Raw genomic sequence first — 14,836 nt, 5'->3', positions numbered from 1 at the left:
CGTGAAACTTAATTATCGCTCTCCCGCTGTCAAATACTATTGGAATTGGATAAAGGATGCAGAAGTTACTGAGGAAGGAGAAGACTTTGCAAAAAGAGAAGCAGACAAAGAACAGAAGTGCAGATATTTTGTTTCCTCGGGAAACCTTTTTAAAATGAAGTTACGAAGGAGAGTGAGCTTTGCTCTCAACTCACTGCTGTGCAAGCTGATGTCAGTTTAAGCTACAGAATGGGTCTAACAGAGCACAAAACTGGGTGAATTAGTACCACGTTCATTTTACTTCTAAGCAAGAGGTAAGACTACGCTTTCCTATACACTTAACAGTCTCAAGGTTCACACAACATTTGAGCTTAATGAAGGAGACAGGGCTGCAGGGGTCCTTGGCTTGAGACTCTGGGAAGGAATGTATCAGCTTGGGATCTCTTCCGAAATGAGGTGCTTGAAAGACCTCAGCTGTGTGTTACTGTCAAATTTAGGATACAGGAGGGAGGAGGGATTGCGGGTATAGTACTGGGCAAAATTCTGGTCTTCATTATGACCTTAGTGCCTGGGGAAATAAGTAATAGCTGGGCTGAAGGGAAGTCACACTGCAAGGAGGTGAAAGTGGAGGTAGGTATTGAGAGCGTTTTGCAGAGTGCGTGGAGCAGCTGTGTCTTCTCTTTTATGATAAGCTCAAACACTGCACAGTGCGGACCCGTACACATGAGGCACTGTGAGATGATTAACTATGTTTGCACAGGGCCCCGCCTGGACCCACACGTCTGGAGGGAGAGCATTTTCCTAACCCAGCTAGGCTGCGGCTCTCTCCCCCTCCCACCCAGCTGGAGGTGAAGGCTGCCAACAGCCTCTTCTGCTCTACCTTCAGCTGCCTCCACTGTCGTGCTCCCCCACGCAGAGTGCAGACAGGGCAAAGGCAGCCTGCCCCCCGATCCTGCTAATATCTGGCTAGGTGCTGCCCTGCTGTCTGAGAAGGGGCCGGAGAGGACAGAATAGGAGATAGGGATGGGAGGAAGGCTCACAGTAGGGTCCACAACTAGGCACTTCTACAGCTGTTCAAGCTCCCCAAACTGGCAGCAGCTGGAGAGCCTACAGCCTTTTCCCTCCATGCTGCACTCTCCCCAAACCTTGCTCAAAGGGCACGAGCCACAGTCTGGCCGCCTTCTTATTTCTTTCTTGACAAGTACAGACTGAAGGTCTGCAGAAAAGGGAGAAAGAAGATTGGAGTGCCAACAGATCCCCCTGCCAATAACCAGGAACTGATGAAAACTCTGAGTAGGAAGGTAATTGACACTTAGACAAGGAGAAGAATGCCATCTAACTGGATCCTCAATATATCCCCTACAGCTATCTAAAGGGAATGAAGAGACTATAGGGCTCACGGAGATAAGAGTGAGAGCGTCAATACGTTTTATGTTCTTTAGCTGTAGAGATTAATTCCTTGATTAAAGTAAAGATCATACTTAAGATCAGAAATCTGAACCTTAGGGAACTATGATTATTGCTGAATGCTCTAGGGCTTGCAGATTTAGGACATCAATGGGTCTTACATGGGGCCATACTTTACATTATCTTTCTCTGAAGGCACAGTCTTCTGGATATAATTATGCTGATGCTACACCTAGAGCCAGGACTGGGAGTTCAAAGCCTGAAGGACCTGGATTATTGCAGGATGTTGTAAGGACTGCAGTTAGCAAGAAAGCTTGTGTCAGTTGGAGCCAGCGCTTTATAAGCTACAATAGAAATGAGCAGTGGGTTATAAGCAGAGAAACTGTCAGGGTTCAGTTTAGAGTAGACTTGGGAATGTCAGGAACCAAGCTTACCACTGGAAGCTGCATCCACTGCAGGGCTCTGCAGGGCCTGACAAGGTGGGGGTCAAAGTATTCTCCCTTTTCTCAAAAGTATGAGCCATGTGTTACTACTAACGTGAAGGTCAGAATGAGGAGTAGGGTTAGCTGTAGGGTTTGGAACTGTAGATCTTCAAGAATACAAATTGCTGCTGGCAATATTTGAAGATACCTTATTTTCTGTTCTACTATAGGGCAGGTATGGGTATGACCAATGTGCATGAAGATCCATATTATTTACCACATGCTGCTGCCCAAGAACATAAGGAAATTGAGGTCCATAGGTGTTCCTAACAAGGTAACAGTTAGGGTTAGGTTAGGAATCCAAATATTGAGGAACCAGTATTGTTACTGGATGCTGCACAGTCCTCAGTATTAAGAATAGGGCTAACGTCAATAAGGGACAGTTATTCATGTTTATGTTGTTGTAGGCATGACTCTCACAGTAATAATTAAGGTAGGAATTAGGGATAGACTTTGGAAATCTAAAGCCTAAAGAACTGAGTTGTTACTGAAGTTGCAAGAACTGCAGCATGCTGGTATCAATAATGATCAACTCTGTCTTTCTATTCAGTGTGTGGGTTCTCTGCTTAGCAGTATGGATATTGGATGAACTGGTTTTTTTGCAAGGCCTGCAGAGCTAGGAAGGGTACTGATATCAACAGTCACAAATATCTTTATTTCTATGTTCTGCTCTAGGAACATGACCTTGGTTTTATCTTCAGATACTACAAGGGTGAGAGAGAATATGAGATTTAGAATTTGGGATTCAAAGCAGCAGACTGAGTTTGTTGCTGGATATAGAGGCATAAGAAAAGGGCTGGTGGTGTTAGGGGCCTACACTCCTCTGTTTGCTTCTGCTGTGAATTCCTGGGATGCAAGGAAGGGCTGGTGGCTGGTTGGAAACTGAAAGTTTGAGGAGCTGTGTTTATGGTCTGTTTTGATGACATTTTGGGGATTCATTATATTGTTAAGTATTGTTAAGGTGTTGTTAAGTTTCAGAATCTGTTGTGTTCCGAGACAGACTTCTTAATAAAGCTGAACTTATCATTGAATGAGGATGAGCACTAGCACTAACACATGCTAACATCTTACGTTCCACCACAGGACTAGTTGCCTTCACAGAGCTACTGTGAGGGCTCATGTAAGCAAGGATATTGTCCGCACTAGTGCTGGAGGTAAGATTAGGAAAGACTACATCTGTGTCACTCAATGAAATGTGGTCGAGGACCTCTCCCATGCCAAGTGGCGCAGACTTGCCCTATCCACATTACACTGTACTCAGTGAGGTCCTCTCAAGGGCCCATAGTGTCACCTGTGGCCTTTGAGAGTACTTTTTTTTTCTAGAGGCACTGAATAAAAAATTGTGATTTAGCACCTGTAATAATGCAAGGGCTGTGTTGCAGCCAATCAAACTGGTATTTTTATGCCCTGAGACTGAGGTGATGCAATGTATGTCCTAGACTGTAACATGAGGAGTAGTTGTATATTGAAGTGTTTGAAGGTGCAAAACCTGTTGCAATAAAGCTGGAGGACCATGGATGGGGACAAATTGGTGCAGTTTCATTCATTCTGCCTAAGGGGAATAATCCTTTGCTCTTACTGCCTCCAAACCATGCCTGAACAGTGAGTATTCACTGACACAGGCCAAAATCATGCCAGGGAGTCACCACTAACAGGAGGGCAAATTCATCAGGTGCAGGATTCAAACTCACTCCCTGGCTCTAATTTTTTGGCTGGACAGACACAGCCTGGGTGTGGATGCTGCAGTCCCACAGCCTTAAGCAGCAGCCTGGTGTCAACAGGGAAAATGTTCTTCCCCTTTACAAAAGGGAGTCCTTCCTGTGGTTAGGGTAAAGGCTAAGGTTTGAGATGCTGCTAGCACCTGGAAATCTAAAGCTTAAAGAGCTGAAATTACTGCTGGCTTTTTCAGAGTAGACAGCCTGATGCAGATGGGATCCCATTCTTTGTGTGGTCTTTTCCTACACATAGCAGTCCCTTGGTTAAAATTAAAGTGACATTTAGGCTTTGAGATACAGGAGTTTCAAGGACTTATTTTAACGCTGAATGCTAAAAGGCCCACTTGTGCCAGCAGGTATCAGTGTTGCAAATTTCCTTTCTAGGGGCCAGTTGCTCAGTTGTATGTCAGGGTTAGAATTTAAGAATCGAAACTTGAAGAATCAAGCATGATGTTGAATATTGCTGGGAACACAGACCTAAGAAGAGTTCTGCTCTTTATAGGTGCCAGTGCCATATGCTCATTTCTAAAGTAGGCTCTAACATGTCCTTAGCCCTAAGATTAGCATTTGCGAATCCCAAGTTTCAAAAGTTCAGTAGATTTGCTGGATGGTCTAGAGCTTCAGGATAAATAAGAGATCTGATAGCAATATTCACTAGTGCCCATTATGCCTTTGAGGGCATCGTTGGATGTCCTTGGTATAATTGTAACTGCATTTAATATGGGGGTTAAATTTGCTGTTATGTTTTGGAAAACAAAATGTTCCAGAGTGCAGCTGGATGCTGAGTAGTCCACGATGTCGGGAAAGCTTATGTCTGCAGTGAATGGTGCCTCTCTTCTACTGTGGGTAAAGATGGGTCCCCTCAACAGAATTAGGTAAGGGTGTGGTTTCCTAATCCAAGGTTTCCAGAGCCCAATTTCAACTGGAACGCAGTAGGGCCTGGCAAGTTTGGAAAAAGAATGGTGGGAAGTGCAAAAAACATTTTTTTTTTTCCTTTCTTTTCACCACAGTAACCGTTTAGGTGTTGTAAGTAAGGTTAGTTTGAGAGCTGACATTAAAGTTAGTCTTTGGGAATCTAAATCTTCAGAATTCCAGGGTACTTGTGAACTTTGCAGAGACTGCAAAATTATGAAGAGACCCAATGTCAATATGGTCCAGTCCTACACAAAAGGAGCATGTTACAATGTAGGAGAAAAGGCACTACAGTTTTATTTTGCAGTGTACTGGGGCATCTGCTAGAACCCTGCACATCCACTCTGCCTGAGACTACAAAACCCCATTAATTTTTATCCTCTCCTCCTGCAAAGAAAGGGCAGAATTTAACTGCAAAAGTCAGATTAAATGAATATAGCAGCCAACTGCCATACACTGAAAGAGTCAATGGGTTATTTTACTTTCCTTTTTATATAGGTACTGTAAATATATGATACTGAAGGAATGCAACAAGTACTGTTGCAGTAAGAATGGGGCGGAACATACATTTTCACTGTCAGAGTTGTTTTTATACAAACACTAACCTTAGTGACAATCTTGTGTAAGAGCATGTTGTGACTGAGTTGTACCAGTGACTTCCAAACGCAGAGCAGGTTTTGCTGTCCTGTGCCGCTGCGTACACGTGCAGGCAGCACCCTCCCACTCGCATGTCTCTTACAAAGCTTTCCAACCTGCCTGTCTCTTTTCAGTAGACCCTGCCTTCAGTACAGTGTCAAAGAGGACAAATGTCTTTCATTCTTTGAAACAGGTTTAACTGAAAAAAATGCACCAATTTGATGTACGTTTGTCATTATGTGAGCTAAGAGGTCAGGTCTGTGGTAATAAAAATAATATAACCAAGTAATACGGTGGCAAATGTTTTGTATAAGTCTATAACCAGAATGGAAGCTATCAATGTCCATGTCAAGTAATATCTTTGTGAAAAGGGATTTTAAATATAATAATTACCTTTATTTCTCCATAAATTTCCTTTTTCCCAGGCACTTTCCTGGGACACAAGATGAGGAGAGATGCTGGTGTTCTCTCTCTCTAAAGATACAAATGATTAGCAAAGCAGTAGGTCACATTCACTAGGGAAACTTGACCCTATGGTCTGTTGCTGTCCTTGGCCCAATGGAGCCTGATGCCTGGTGCTATGCATCTTTGAAAATATTAGATGCTTTCTTGTTAGGAGGGAATGTAAAGGCCATCTTTTCTCACTGGAAGTTACTGTTGTATTCCACAGAAGAGATTTTTTGCTGCTGATAGTATGATAGACAGTTTAGAGTACTTTCAAGTGTGTGTGCATGCATGCTTCCCTATTCATAAACCTTTGGGTTCAAAAAGAGCAATCTACAGAAGGATTATAAGTGCTCACCCAGGGCTCCTCTCCCTCAGTAACCTGCATTCACCAATTTCCATATATCTTATCTTTATGGGCTATTTGGGGAAGCTGCAAGCGGAAGTTGTTGATCTGCAAAAGAAGATGAGGCTGAAACACCTCTGCTTTCACAAACTCCTCTGCACAATCATAAGCATCCTTGAGTAACTGACTGCGTAGATGATCAGAGGGGTGTTAGGGATCAAATGAATATTACATGGCATACTTCTCCAAAGAGCAAATCATCATTTTTTAACACAAAGAGTGGTATAAGCAAATAATTTTTCTCCTTTCTGGATGAATAAAAAAGGTAAAGACATCTGTATGGCCATATATCCCATCATACACAGAAATTCAAAGTCCCAATTCTAAGCCAGTTCAAGTATAACTATTAGACGGCACTGGCTCTCTTAGCGTGTCAGCTACACTCACTTTTTAAAGATGGGCAATTAAAGACAATTTTCTTCAAGGCTACAAAACATTCGCCTACACACATCTACCCTGTGCACAGACCAAACGCGTTACTGTTTCAGCCACGCACGATGACAACACGGCGTCCGCCGCTGGTGATAGCCCTGGATGCCATTATGCGCCCACGGCGCTGCCTCACCCGCGCTAAGGGTCTTCCCCGCCGGGTGTCCCTTCAGGGGAACCCCGACCTTCCCCCGCCCGCCCTCCCTGCATCCCCGCGGACCCGGCGCCGCACCCCGGGGCCGGTCGCTCCTCCCTCGGCCGCCGGCCGGTGCCCCTCCCCCGCCCCACACCGCGGGAGCCGGGCAGGTGAGCGGGAGCCGCCCCGGCTCCGGGGCCGAGCGGGCCGCCGCCCCGCCCACGGGGGCGAGCCGCGGGGCCGGCCGCCACCTGCCGCCGCGCCGCACAGAACGGCCGGCCGCCGCTCACCGCCGCAGCTCGCCGGCACCGGGCGGCCTCTTCCCTCCCTCCCTCCCTCCCTGCCGCGGCGTCGGGAGGGAGGAGCGGCCGCGCTTGCCCGTGGCGGCGGGCGCCCGCAGGTCAGTGTCGCCTCCCGTACCTGTCGCGCTGGGGAGCTACACCGCGGGGCGCCGGGAGGGAGGCGGGGAGGGAGCGGCGCCCCGTCGCTGGAGCCCCCAGGGCATCTCCCCTGCCGGACACCGCTGCGGGGGGGGGTACGCGGGCTCCCGGCCCCGTCCCGCGGGGAGGCAGCAGCCCCGAGGTACCGGGCCTCGCGGTGCACTTCTGGGGCTGTGGGGGTGCTGAGAGGCAGGGAGCGGGTCCCGCGGCCTCACCGGTGGGCTCGGCTCCGGGGCTTGATTTACCTTTCCTTGTCTCCGGCAGCCGCGCACGGGAGGGCGGGGTGGCGCTTCACAGCCTGTCACTGGGGCTCTGCCGGCGGCAAAGCGCAAAATCCTCCCCCCCGCGCCCGCCCGTGCAAGACCTGTCCCTCCCTGCTCGGCACGTCCCGGCAGGAGCTGCCCGCGTCGAGGGGCTGCCCGGCTCCCCCGTGCTGGGGAACGGCAGCCCGGGCGGCGGCGGGGCCCCGGCGGGCGGGGTGGCGGCGTGCCCGGCTGCCAGCCCGCCCTCGCTCTCTTTCCCCCCCGCCCCGCAGGAGCCCGAGATGGCGGACAGCGCCGCTGCCACCGCCGCCCCCCGCGCCGGCGTGAAGGGCAGCTCGGCGGGGCCCTGGTGGAAGTCGCTGACCAACAAGAAGAAGCACAAGGAAGCGGCGGCCGCTCCACCGCCCCCCGCCGCCGCCAGCGAGGCCGCCGCCGCCGCCCCCCCCAGCCCCGGCGGCCGGGAGGAGCAGCCGCCCCCCTTCGGCAGCGGCGAGCCCGCGGGGCCGGGCGGCGGCAACCGCCGGAGCCTCCGCGTCTCCCACTCGGGCCGCTTCAAGGAGAGGAGGAAGGTGCGCACCTCGCTGCTGGCCGACAGCCCCGAGGTCTTCGACGGCGGCGGTGCCCCGGGCCGTGCCGCCCAAGGGGGCCAGTAGCCCAGGAGGGCTTCGCTCCCGGAGCCGCGAGCCTGTGAGGAGCCGCCACTGGGCGGGTGGCCGGAGCACCGGCAGGACAGGTGGACGGAGCCTGCTGCTGCCCCACAGCTGGGGTTGGCCGTGGGCGACATGGAGGTGCATGGCAGCAGCCGCCCCAGCCCTGACCGGACGCTGCGAGGAGCCCGTCACCTCCGCCAGAGGAGTGAATCGCGTGCTGTGTTACACAAACACCTCCAAGACCCCCAGATGATGGGACAATGTGATTGTCTTAACAAAATAACACCAATAAACACCCCACTCCCTGTACTGTGGTGAGCGGACTCAAAGGTGCTATCCCAGGGCCGATGCTGGGGTCTCTGCACCGACCCCCAGCCCTTGCCAGGAGCCAACACGTTGACTTCTCAGGCCTGTAACCCAGCTCTTCTCGGCTCTCTGGCCGAGAAGGCACTTTGCTGCTCTCATCTCACACGCTGCCTTATCGAAGGAAAGGGGGAACAAAGTGCTTTTATCTAATTTTCAGGGCCAAGGGCCTCCGTATGTGGTCCTGCCCTGCCGTTAGCAGGCACACCGTGAACCCATCCTCCTTCCCCAGCGGGGTTCAAAAGAGAGGTATGGTGAGGGGCAGGCGCTTGCATTCCCCTGTGCCCCACATCACGTTGTATTTAAATATGCAAAAGGCAGGACCATGCTGGTTTTCTCCCTCTTCTGTGTAACGATAAGCAGGCGTTTCAGAGGCTGATCTCCCGTAGTTCTGTTACAGAGGGAGGCCGGTTGCTGTCTAGCAATCCACCCTCTTTACCCAGGGAACACATGATTTTTGCATAATTGGTGATAACTGGCATAATGAAGCTCCGATGAGAAATTGGGTGATAAAATGTAAATACTCTTTTGGGAGACAAGACCAGCCCTGGAGAGCACAGGCAGGGTTGTACTCCTAATGTGGAAATAGGCTTGGGCACCGCTGGAAATGTTCTTTATTGTTTACCGTGTCCGAGGCTTGTGAAGCAAGGTTAAAGATTCCCAGGATTTCTTTTGATAGCAAAATAATGTGCTTTAACTCGGGCAGCTCTCTGCTCCCTCTAACATGGATCCCTGGATTTTAGGACAAAGTAAACTCTAAGCCAGATTTGTACTGGTGTTGTGCCTTACAGAGCAAACTCAGCTAAAATCACTCAGCAATTACACATTTCTTGGTAGTAGGTGATGTAGCAACAACTGATTTATTTATTTTACATGCATTTTCAATATACTTTATATTGTTAAAATGGTTTTAGACTTTTTCTGAATGTGAGAAATTACATATTACATAGTGGCAGGGACTGAAAATTATTTCCTAGCAGTCAAGTATGATGCAGTTATGATTTTGTTTGGTTGTAACTCATGATTTAAGGTCAATTAAAAATAAAAAGTGACCGGAAAGGAAACAAGAGCTGAGAGCTGAGTTCCAGGTGAAAATATGGATTAAACCAGTCACTGACAATCACTGAAATGATGCAGTAGGTGCTGGGCAAGTGCCGCATGGTTCAATGTGTGTAATAATATATAATGGACATTGAAAACTCCTGTGCGATAAACTCAGCCTAGCTGGCTTAGGTACTTACCGGTCCTTCACTCAGCCACTCTGACACCCAAGGACAAAGGGACTATAGCATCAAATCTATTTCCATAAAGGCTTTTTTCTACCCAGTGTGCAGACATATGCTGCTTTTATTTCATTTAGTAAAACTACAAGGTACTGGGTTTGGACTGCCTTTTTATGTTCCTGACTACATGCTGACCAAGCAAAGAGCTGGGGAGTCATGGGGGGAGTTTCTCCTCAGAGATGCTTTTCTGATGTGGAGCCTCTTCTGTCAAGGGGCGTCTGAAATCCTTCTGAGGATTCTGATTCTCTTGAGAGAGAAGCAATTGGAGCAAACCCAGCCTCCGACGAAGGGGGGTGAGAGAGAAGAAGGGAAGTTTAAAAGCTGGGAACGGAGAGATGGATGAAGAAGAACCGTACTTCAGCTGGAGTTAGCTGTAGTTAACTTTCCCCCTTGGGGCGGGGGGAAAGGAGGCAGAATGGGGTGGCTTTGCTGCCAGGGTTGTCATACACGTTTGGAGGGCAACATGTATTTATTACAGGCAAAAAGTCCTGCCTATATTTATGTATTCTAGGGCCCAAAGATCTTTTTGTGTATGTGGGTGCCCAAAATGGAAGAACAAGTAAGCAGATATTGCACTGGTGCGTTTCTTACCCCTATGTCTGGTTTAGCATGAGCTCTGTGAGGGTCAGACCCTCACAACTATCCAGAGGCCCGAGTGTGCAGACTAGCGTTTCACACATCTCATGCAGATGCTTTTCGATATTTTTAATCCTTACACAGCTGTGAAAATAGTTTCCTCTCTTCTGTACCTCCAAGCTACCTCTTTCTACAGTGAACCTCTATTTGCTCTTTGGGAATGTCTCAGGTTTATTAGTTGCAAGTCCTTACCTAGGCACAAGATACCTACTAATTCGTGTTTTATTTGAGAAGAAGTGTGGTATGCTGTTCAGATGGCTGCTGTTAAGATTCGATATCAATACTGGTTAATATGTGACTAAATATTAGCCATGTCTTAATCCTTGTGCATCGTACTTTCAGCTTGGAAATCTGGTCAGAATACAAAGTCAATAAATGCACATAAAATGACTCGCTCGCAGCCATCCTCCATCTTTACCCTGACCTTGAGCTGTGGGAAGGAGACGTAATTCTATCTTCCTGCTCAGTCAAATCCTTGCTTCAATGAATTTGATAGCAGCCACTGAAAAACTAGATCCATGAGAAAACGGGCTGACTGCCTCGTCTCACTTTCCCCGCCCTCTGTGCAAGGGCCACGCAGCAATACCTTTAGCTTAGTGCTGACCTGTGTACCACAGCGAGGAGTGAGAAGCCCCGTTGGCCATAACCAACTTGTAGCGTAGAAATAGTCCTCTTGTTTCTCAGTCTGAGCATCAGATAAAGCTTTAAGTAATCTATATGCATGTAAATGAATTAAGCTGTCGCAGAAAAAGGCGGCATTTTATGGACCATCGGAATTATTTTTTTTTAACCCTTGAAGTGGAGAATGTTAGACCTTTCTTTTGTATTGGAGAGTACTTGCTTAGTTACAACAATAGGGCATTTCTGTGCATTGAATTATTAAAAGGCTGTTGGCATTCTTGATACAGGTATTTTCCTCATCTCCTTTATAAACATCATGCATCAGAAAGTAGGAAATAGGGTGCCTGAGAAAGTAGTTACTGTTTGTTTTTAAAAGCAAAAGCAAGCGGTGACATATTGACAAAATAAATGGAAGTAAGCAGATGAGGTTCAACCTCAGCTATGTCAATTATAGTGCAATTTTCTTAATATTATTGCAGATACTACTAAGGATTGCAGGTTTGGGGCAAAAAATAAGTATTTAGTAAATAGAGTGAACTTTTCAAATAAACTTGCAAAGTATATGCCTGCTTGTTCCTGCTCTTGCCAAAACTAAAAATAAATATCTGAGTAGCTGCCTGGTGAATCATTCCATGCTATTGTAGGCTTGTCAGTCTGGACCTCAACAAAGATTATAGGGAGCACCTGTAGAAAATGATCCTAAAGTGGAAACTCTAGAATAAATGCCTTGAAAGCCTCGAGACTTTTAACCTCAGATGTTATGTCAGGGTATGACTTAAACTGAACTGAAAGAGTGGAGAGGGGACTTCACTGTTTTGGGGAGGAGAGGGGTCTTCACTGTTTTTTGGTTGGGTTTTTGTTGTTTTTTTTTTTAAGTCCTGTCTTCACTGTAGTGCAACCAATGATAATTTTATATTTGAAATGTCAAGTCTCTTGTCCATTAACAAGATAACCTAATACGAGGGCTAAAATCTGCAGGACAGAACTCCCAGCCTTGGCCTGGCCAGTGCGGCTGGATGCTTCACATTAAAGCCCATGTTTAACTTAGCTCATTCAAACATCTGATACCGAATTGGAAGAAAAGTTTCAAGTGCAGGTACAAACTGGAAGCTCACTTTGCTGCCTTTTGGGATCCTGTCTGGTAGGGCAAAAGAAAGAAACCCAAACCTGGCATTTTCTAAGATGTCTTTTAAAAGCTGGGGTGAGAGAGGGTTGGTTATAGAATGATATTTGAGACCATATAATTATGCCATTTTGTAAAACAAACCTTCCCCCTTCATCACTAATTTATTGTAAATAAGATGGGAGAGGCTGTGATTTTTCTTTTCAGAATAAAATAAAAGGGATAAAGTTGCTCAATTTTATAGACGCCAGAAGTAGTGAAGTAGTTTCTGTTTGTCTGTTTTATCCTTAATGACACATCTGAAACTCACAAATAGCTCTAAAAAACAATACTTGGATGTAGTCTTCAACTAAAGCGTATTGATTAGCAGCTGCAGCTTACAAATTTGATTTACTGCCCATTTTATCTAGATAAGGCAATATAACTTGTGATAATCCGTGTTTGGGGGATAGCAAACAGCTTTCCATGATAGCCATAAGGCGTAATTTTAAATGAAAAATTTACTCTGGTGAGTAATCCTGATCAAATCTAGACATCATGTTTCATGTGAGTAAAAATGAGTTAGAATGGTTTTTTTCAGGGTATTATTAGTTCCCATGCTATCAGATGTCCTTGGGAGGTGTGAAGTAGGCTTGATTCTCAGACACAAGCCTTTATGTGCCATGAATCTTCTGCTGCCTATTTGCAACGCCTCAGGTCTTTCCCCTGATGCAAAGTTACCATTTATCATGGTAGTTCCTTTTACACTAAGGAGGTAAAAAGCATTTTTACTCTGCTTTACTGAAAATAAGAACCATACCTATGTATGTCTGTTGAAATGAAAAATTAGAGGTACTATGTGTCCTTGGACTTTGGTGGCTCACATTTTTTTTCTTTTCACTGCTGACTTCAGTCCATTTTGTTTCCCGGGTCTTTGTTTTATCCTCAGCCTGTAAATGTTCGAGCTGGTTGATGAGTTTGATAAACTGTCCACTGATCTCACAAGAACTGCTCAGTGCCAGGAGAGTGGGCAGCACTGCAGTGGCCAAGGGAGAAGGAAATGTTATAATAGATCCATTTCTGCCTGTGTGTGTCCCCGGAGGGCACATTCCCTCTCAATTTTATGAACACGAGCAGAACTGAGCCTTAGTCTTGATTCTGGAAATACGGCTACCTGAGAAACAGAAGGAGCCTCACAGGCCGCACATCCTCGGTTGTGTTTATCTTGGCATGTACGTTCAGTGACAAGTTTCCAAAAATCAGAGTTGGTTTACCTGTCCTGTTTAACATCACTGGGTTCAGGACTAGGAACATGGTGTAAATTTAAAAAAGGAATCCTGCCAACAGTACTTCCTAGAAATGCTTTGGCTCAGACCTCTAGAGGAGGAGAAAAAAACTATTTTCTGGCTTCTCTATTTATGGGTTCTTTTCTTGGCATACCAATGCTATAGCAGTCTCCTTGCTGGACCCTGAAGTGGCTAGAGAAGTAGGATTTATAAATGGGCAGATGTACAGAATACACAAGAACAGCATTTTGCAACGTCTTTCTCTCGAGGGAGAGACAAACCAAGAACTATACATTACACTGGGCGTTTAAAGGTGGTTTAATTCTTCCTGCAAGGCCGGGAAGCTATGGTTTGTTCCTGGCTCAGTTCTCAACTGGCCATCAGTTGATATGCAGATGCCCCTAGGTAATATATTAGTTATTGCAAGTGTTAATTAACATCTGCTGAATTGCATCTGAAATGGAAGATGTGAGAGTGAGGAATCACACTAGGACAGCAAACGTTGCTGACCATGATTGAAAGCAGCTTTGGAAAGCTGAGGTCCCATTTTAAATGATAAGTTGAAGCACTTAAAATATTACCTGTTATTGTTATAGGCAGCTAGTCTTCCTTAATTCATATGTTTTTCTTTTTCTGCTATAATAATTTACCATACAGTTACCTTTTTAATGAGTTATTTTATTCACTATACATTACCTCTCTAGTTTTCTCATTTTTGTGCTGGAACAGAAATTTGGCTGGGCTTGTTCCCTGCAAAACATTACCACAAAATTTGAAGACATTCCTGTGACCTATGCCTACATCTAAATTTAGATTAATAACAATATCTTGCAGTTGTGGAGCACTCTGGAGAAGTGAGCTCACCACTGAAGACTGATCCTTTCATCTTCCTGAAAAAAAGCATGCATCATCCCTACTCTACAGAAAGGAAATTCAAGATAGAGGGCTAAAGTAAAGCTTGTAAGTACGTACCTGAACGGAATGACACATCTAGTCTGAGACCAGAAATCAGGCTATGATGAAACAGCCTAAGTAAACCAAACTGTAGTAACTGGTGGCAAGAGGTTCAAATGGGCTTTCTGAAGTTTTAGATCCCTGAGAGGAACCTTTGGATATGTGGGAGTTTTAACATCACTTAAACTTACACGTCATTGCACAGCTACCTCCAGGACAGTTACTGATGCTATGCATTGTAAACCATGGCTGTGACTTTAAGAAGAACCACAGAGGCAGGCAGAAGTGGAATTGTATTTGTGGCAGTGCCATCCCACTTGTACACATAGGAAAAACAATTTAATTATAACCTAAGATGCGTATTTAAACTCGGGTAGTTGCGTGAGTATTTACCTCCCCTTGCGCAGCTGCAGATTTCCAGTGTGGTCGAAGGGTCGTATTGACAAAAGCGTTGAGGTGTCCGATTCCGCGTGCTTCAATGGTGTCTCGGTACCTTTGTGGATCTAAGCTTCAGCAAAACCTCTCAGAAGAAGAAGCGTAGTTACACAAAACTATCAAAATTGTACTAAGATGAGGAAGTTAAAAAGGTACATTTCTGGTTTATTTACCAAGGCAAATAGAGTCAACAATGCAAAGGAGCTGCCTAACAACACATGTGGTTTTTTATTCTGTATTTTCAGCTGTTTGTGCTG

At 46.3% G+C, this 14,836-nt stretch overlaps 1 protein-coding gene across 1 annotated transcript; it reads left to right on the top strand.

Moving 5' to 3' along the window:
* Window positions 1-7,286: 7,286 nt before the first annotated feature.
* On the top strand, window positions 7,287-7,902 carry PRR15 (proline rich 15; the record flags this gene model as incomplete). The annotated part of the gene is made up of 1 exon (XM_081996490.1): window positions 7,287-7,902. Exon 1 carries the CDS (start codon window positions 7,531-7,533, stop codon window positions 7,900-7,902), a length of 372 nt encoding a protein of 123 aa, XP_081852616.1. The 5' UTR covers window positions 7,287-7,530.
* Window positions 7,903-14,836: the final 6,934 nt, after the last annotated feature.

The sequence above is a fragment of the Phaethon aethereus genome (genome assembly GCF_964289735.1).
Source record: "Phaethon aethereus genome assembly, chromosome: 2".
Classification (NCBI taxonomy): Eukaryota; Metazoa; Chordata; class Aves; order Phaethontiformes; family Phaethontidae; genus Phaethon; species Phaethon aethereus.
Note: the sequence above shows the minus strand (reverse complement) of the source record. Positions and strands in the feature narration are given on the sequence as shown.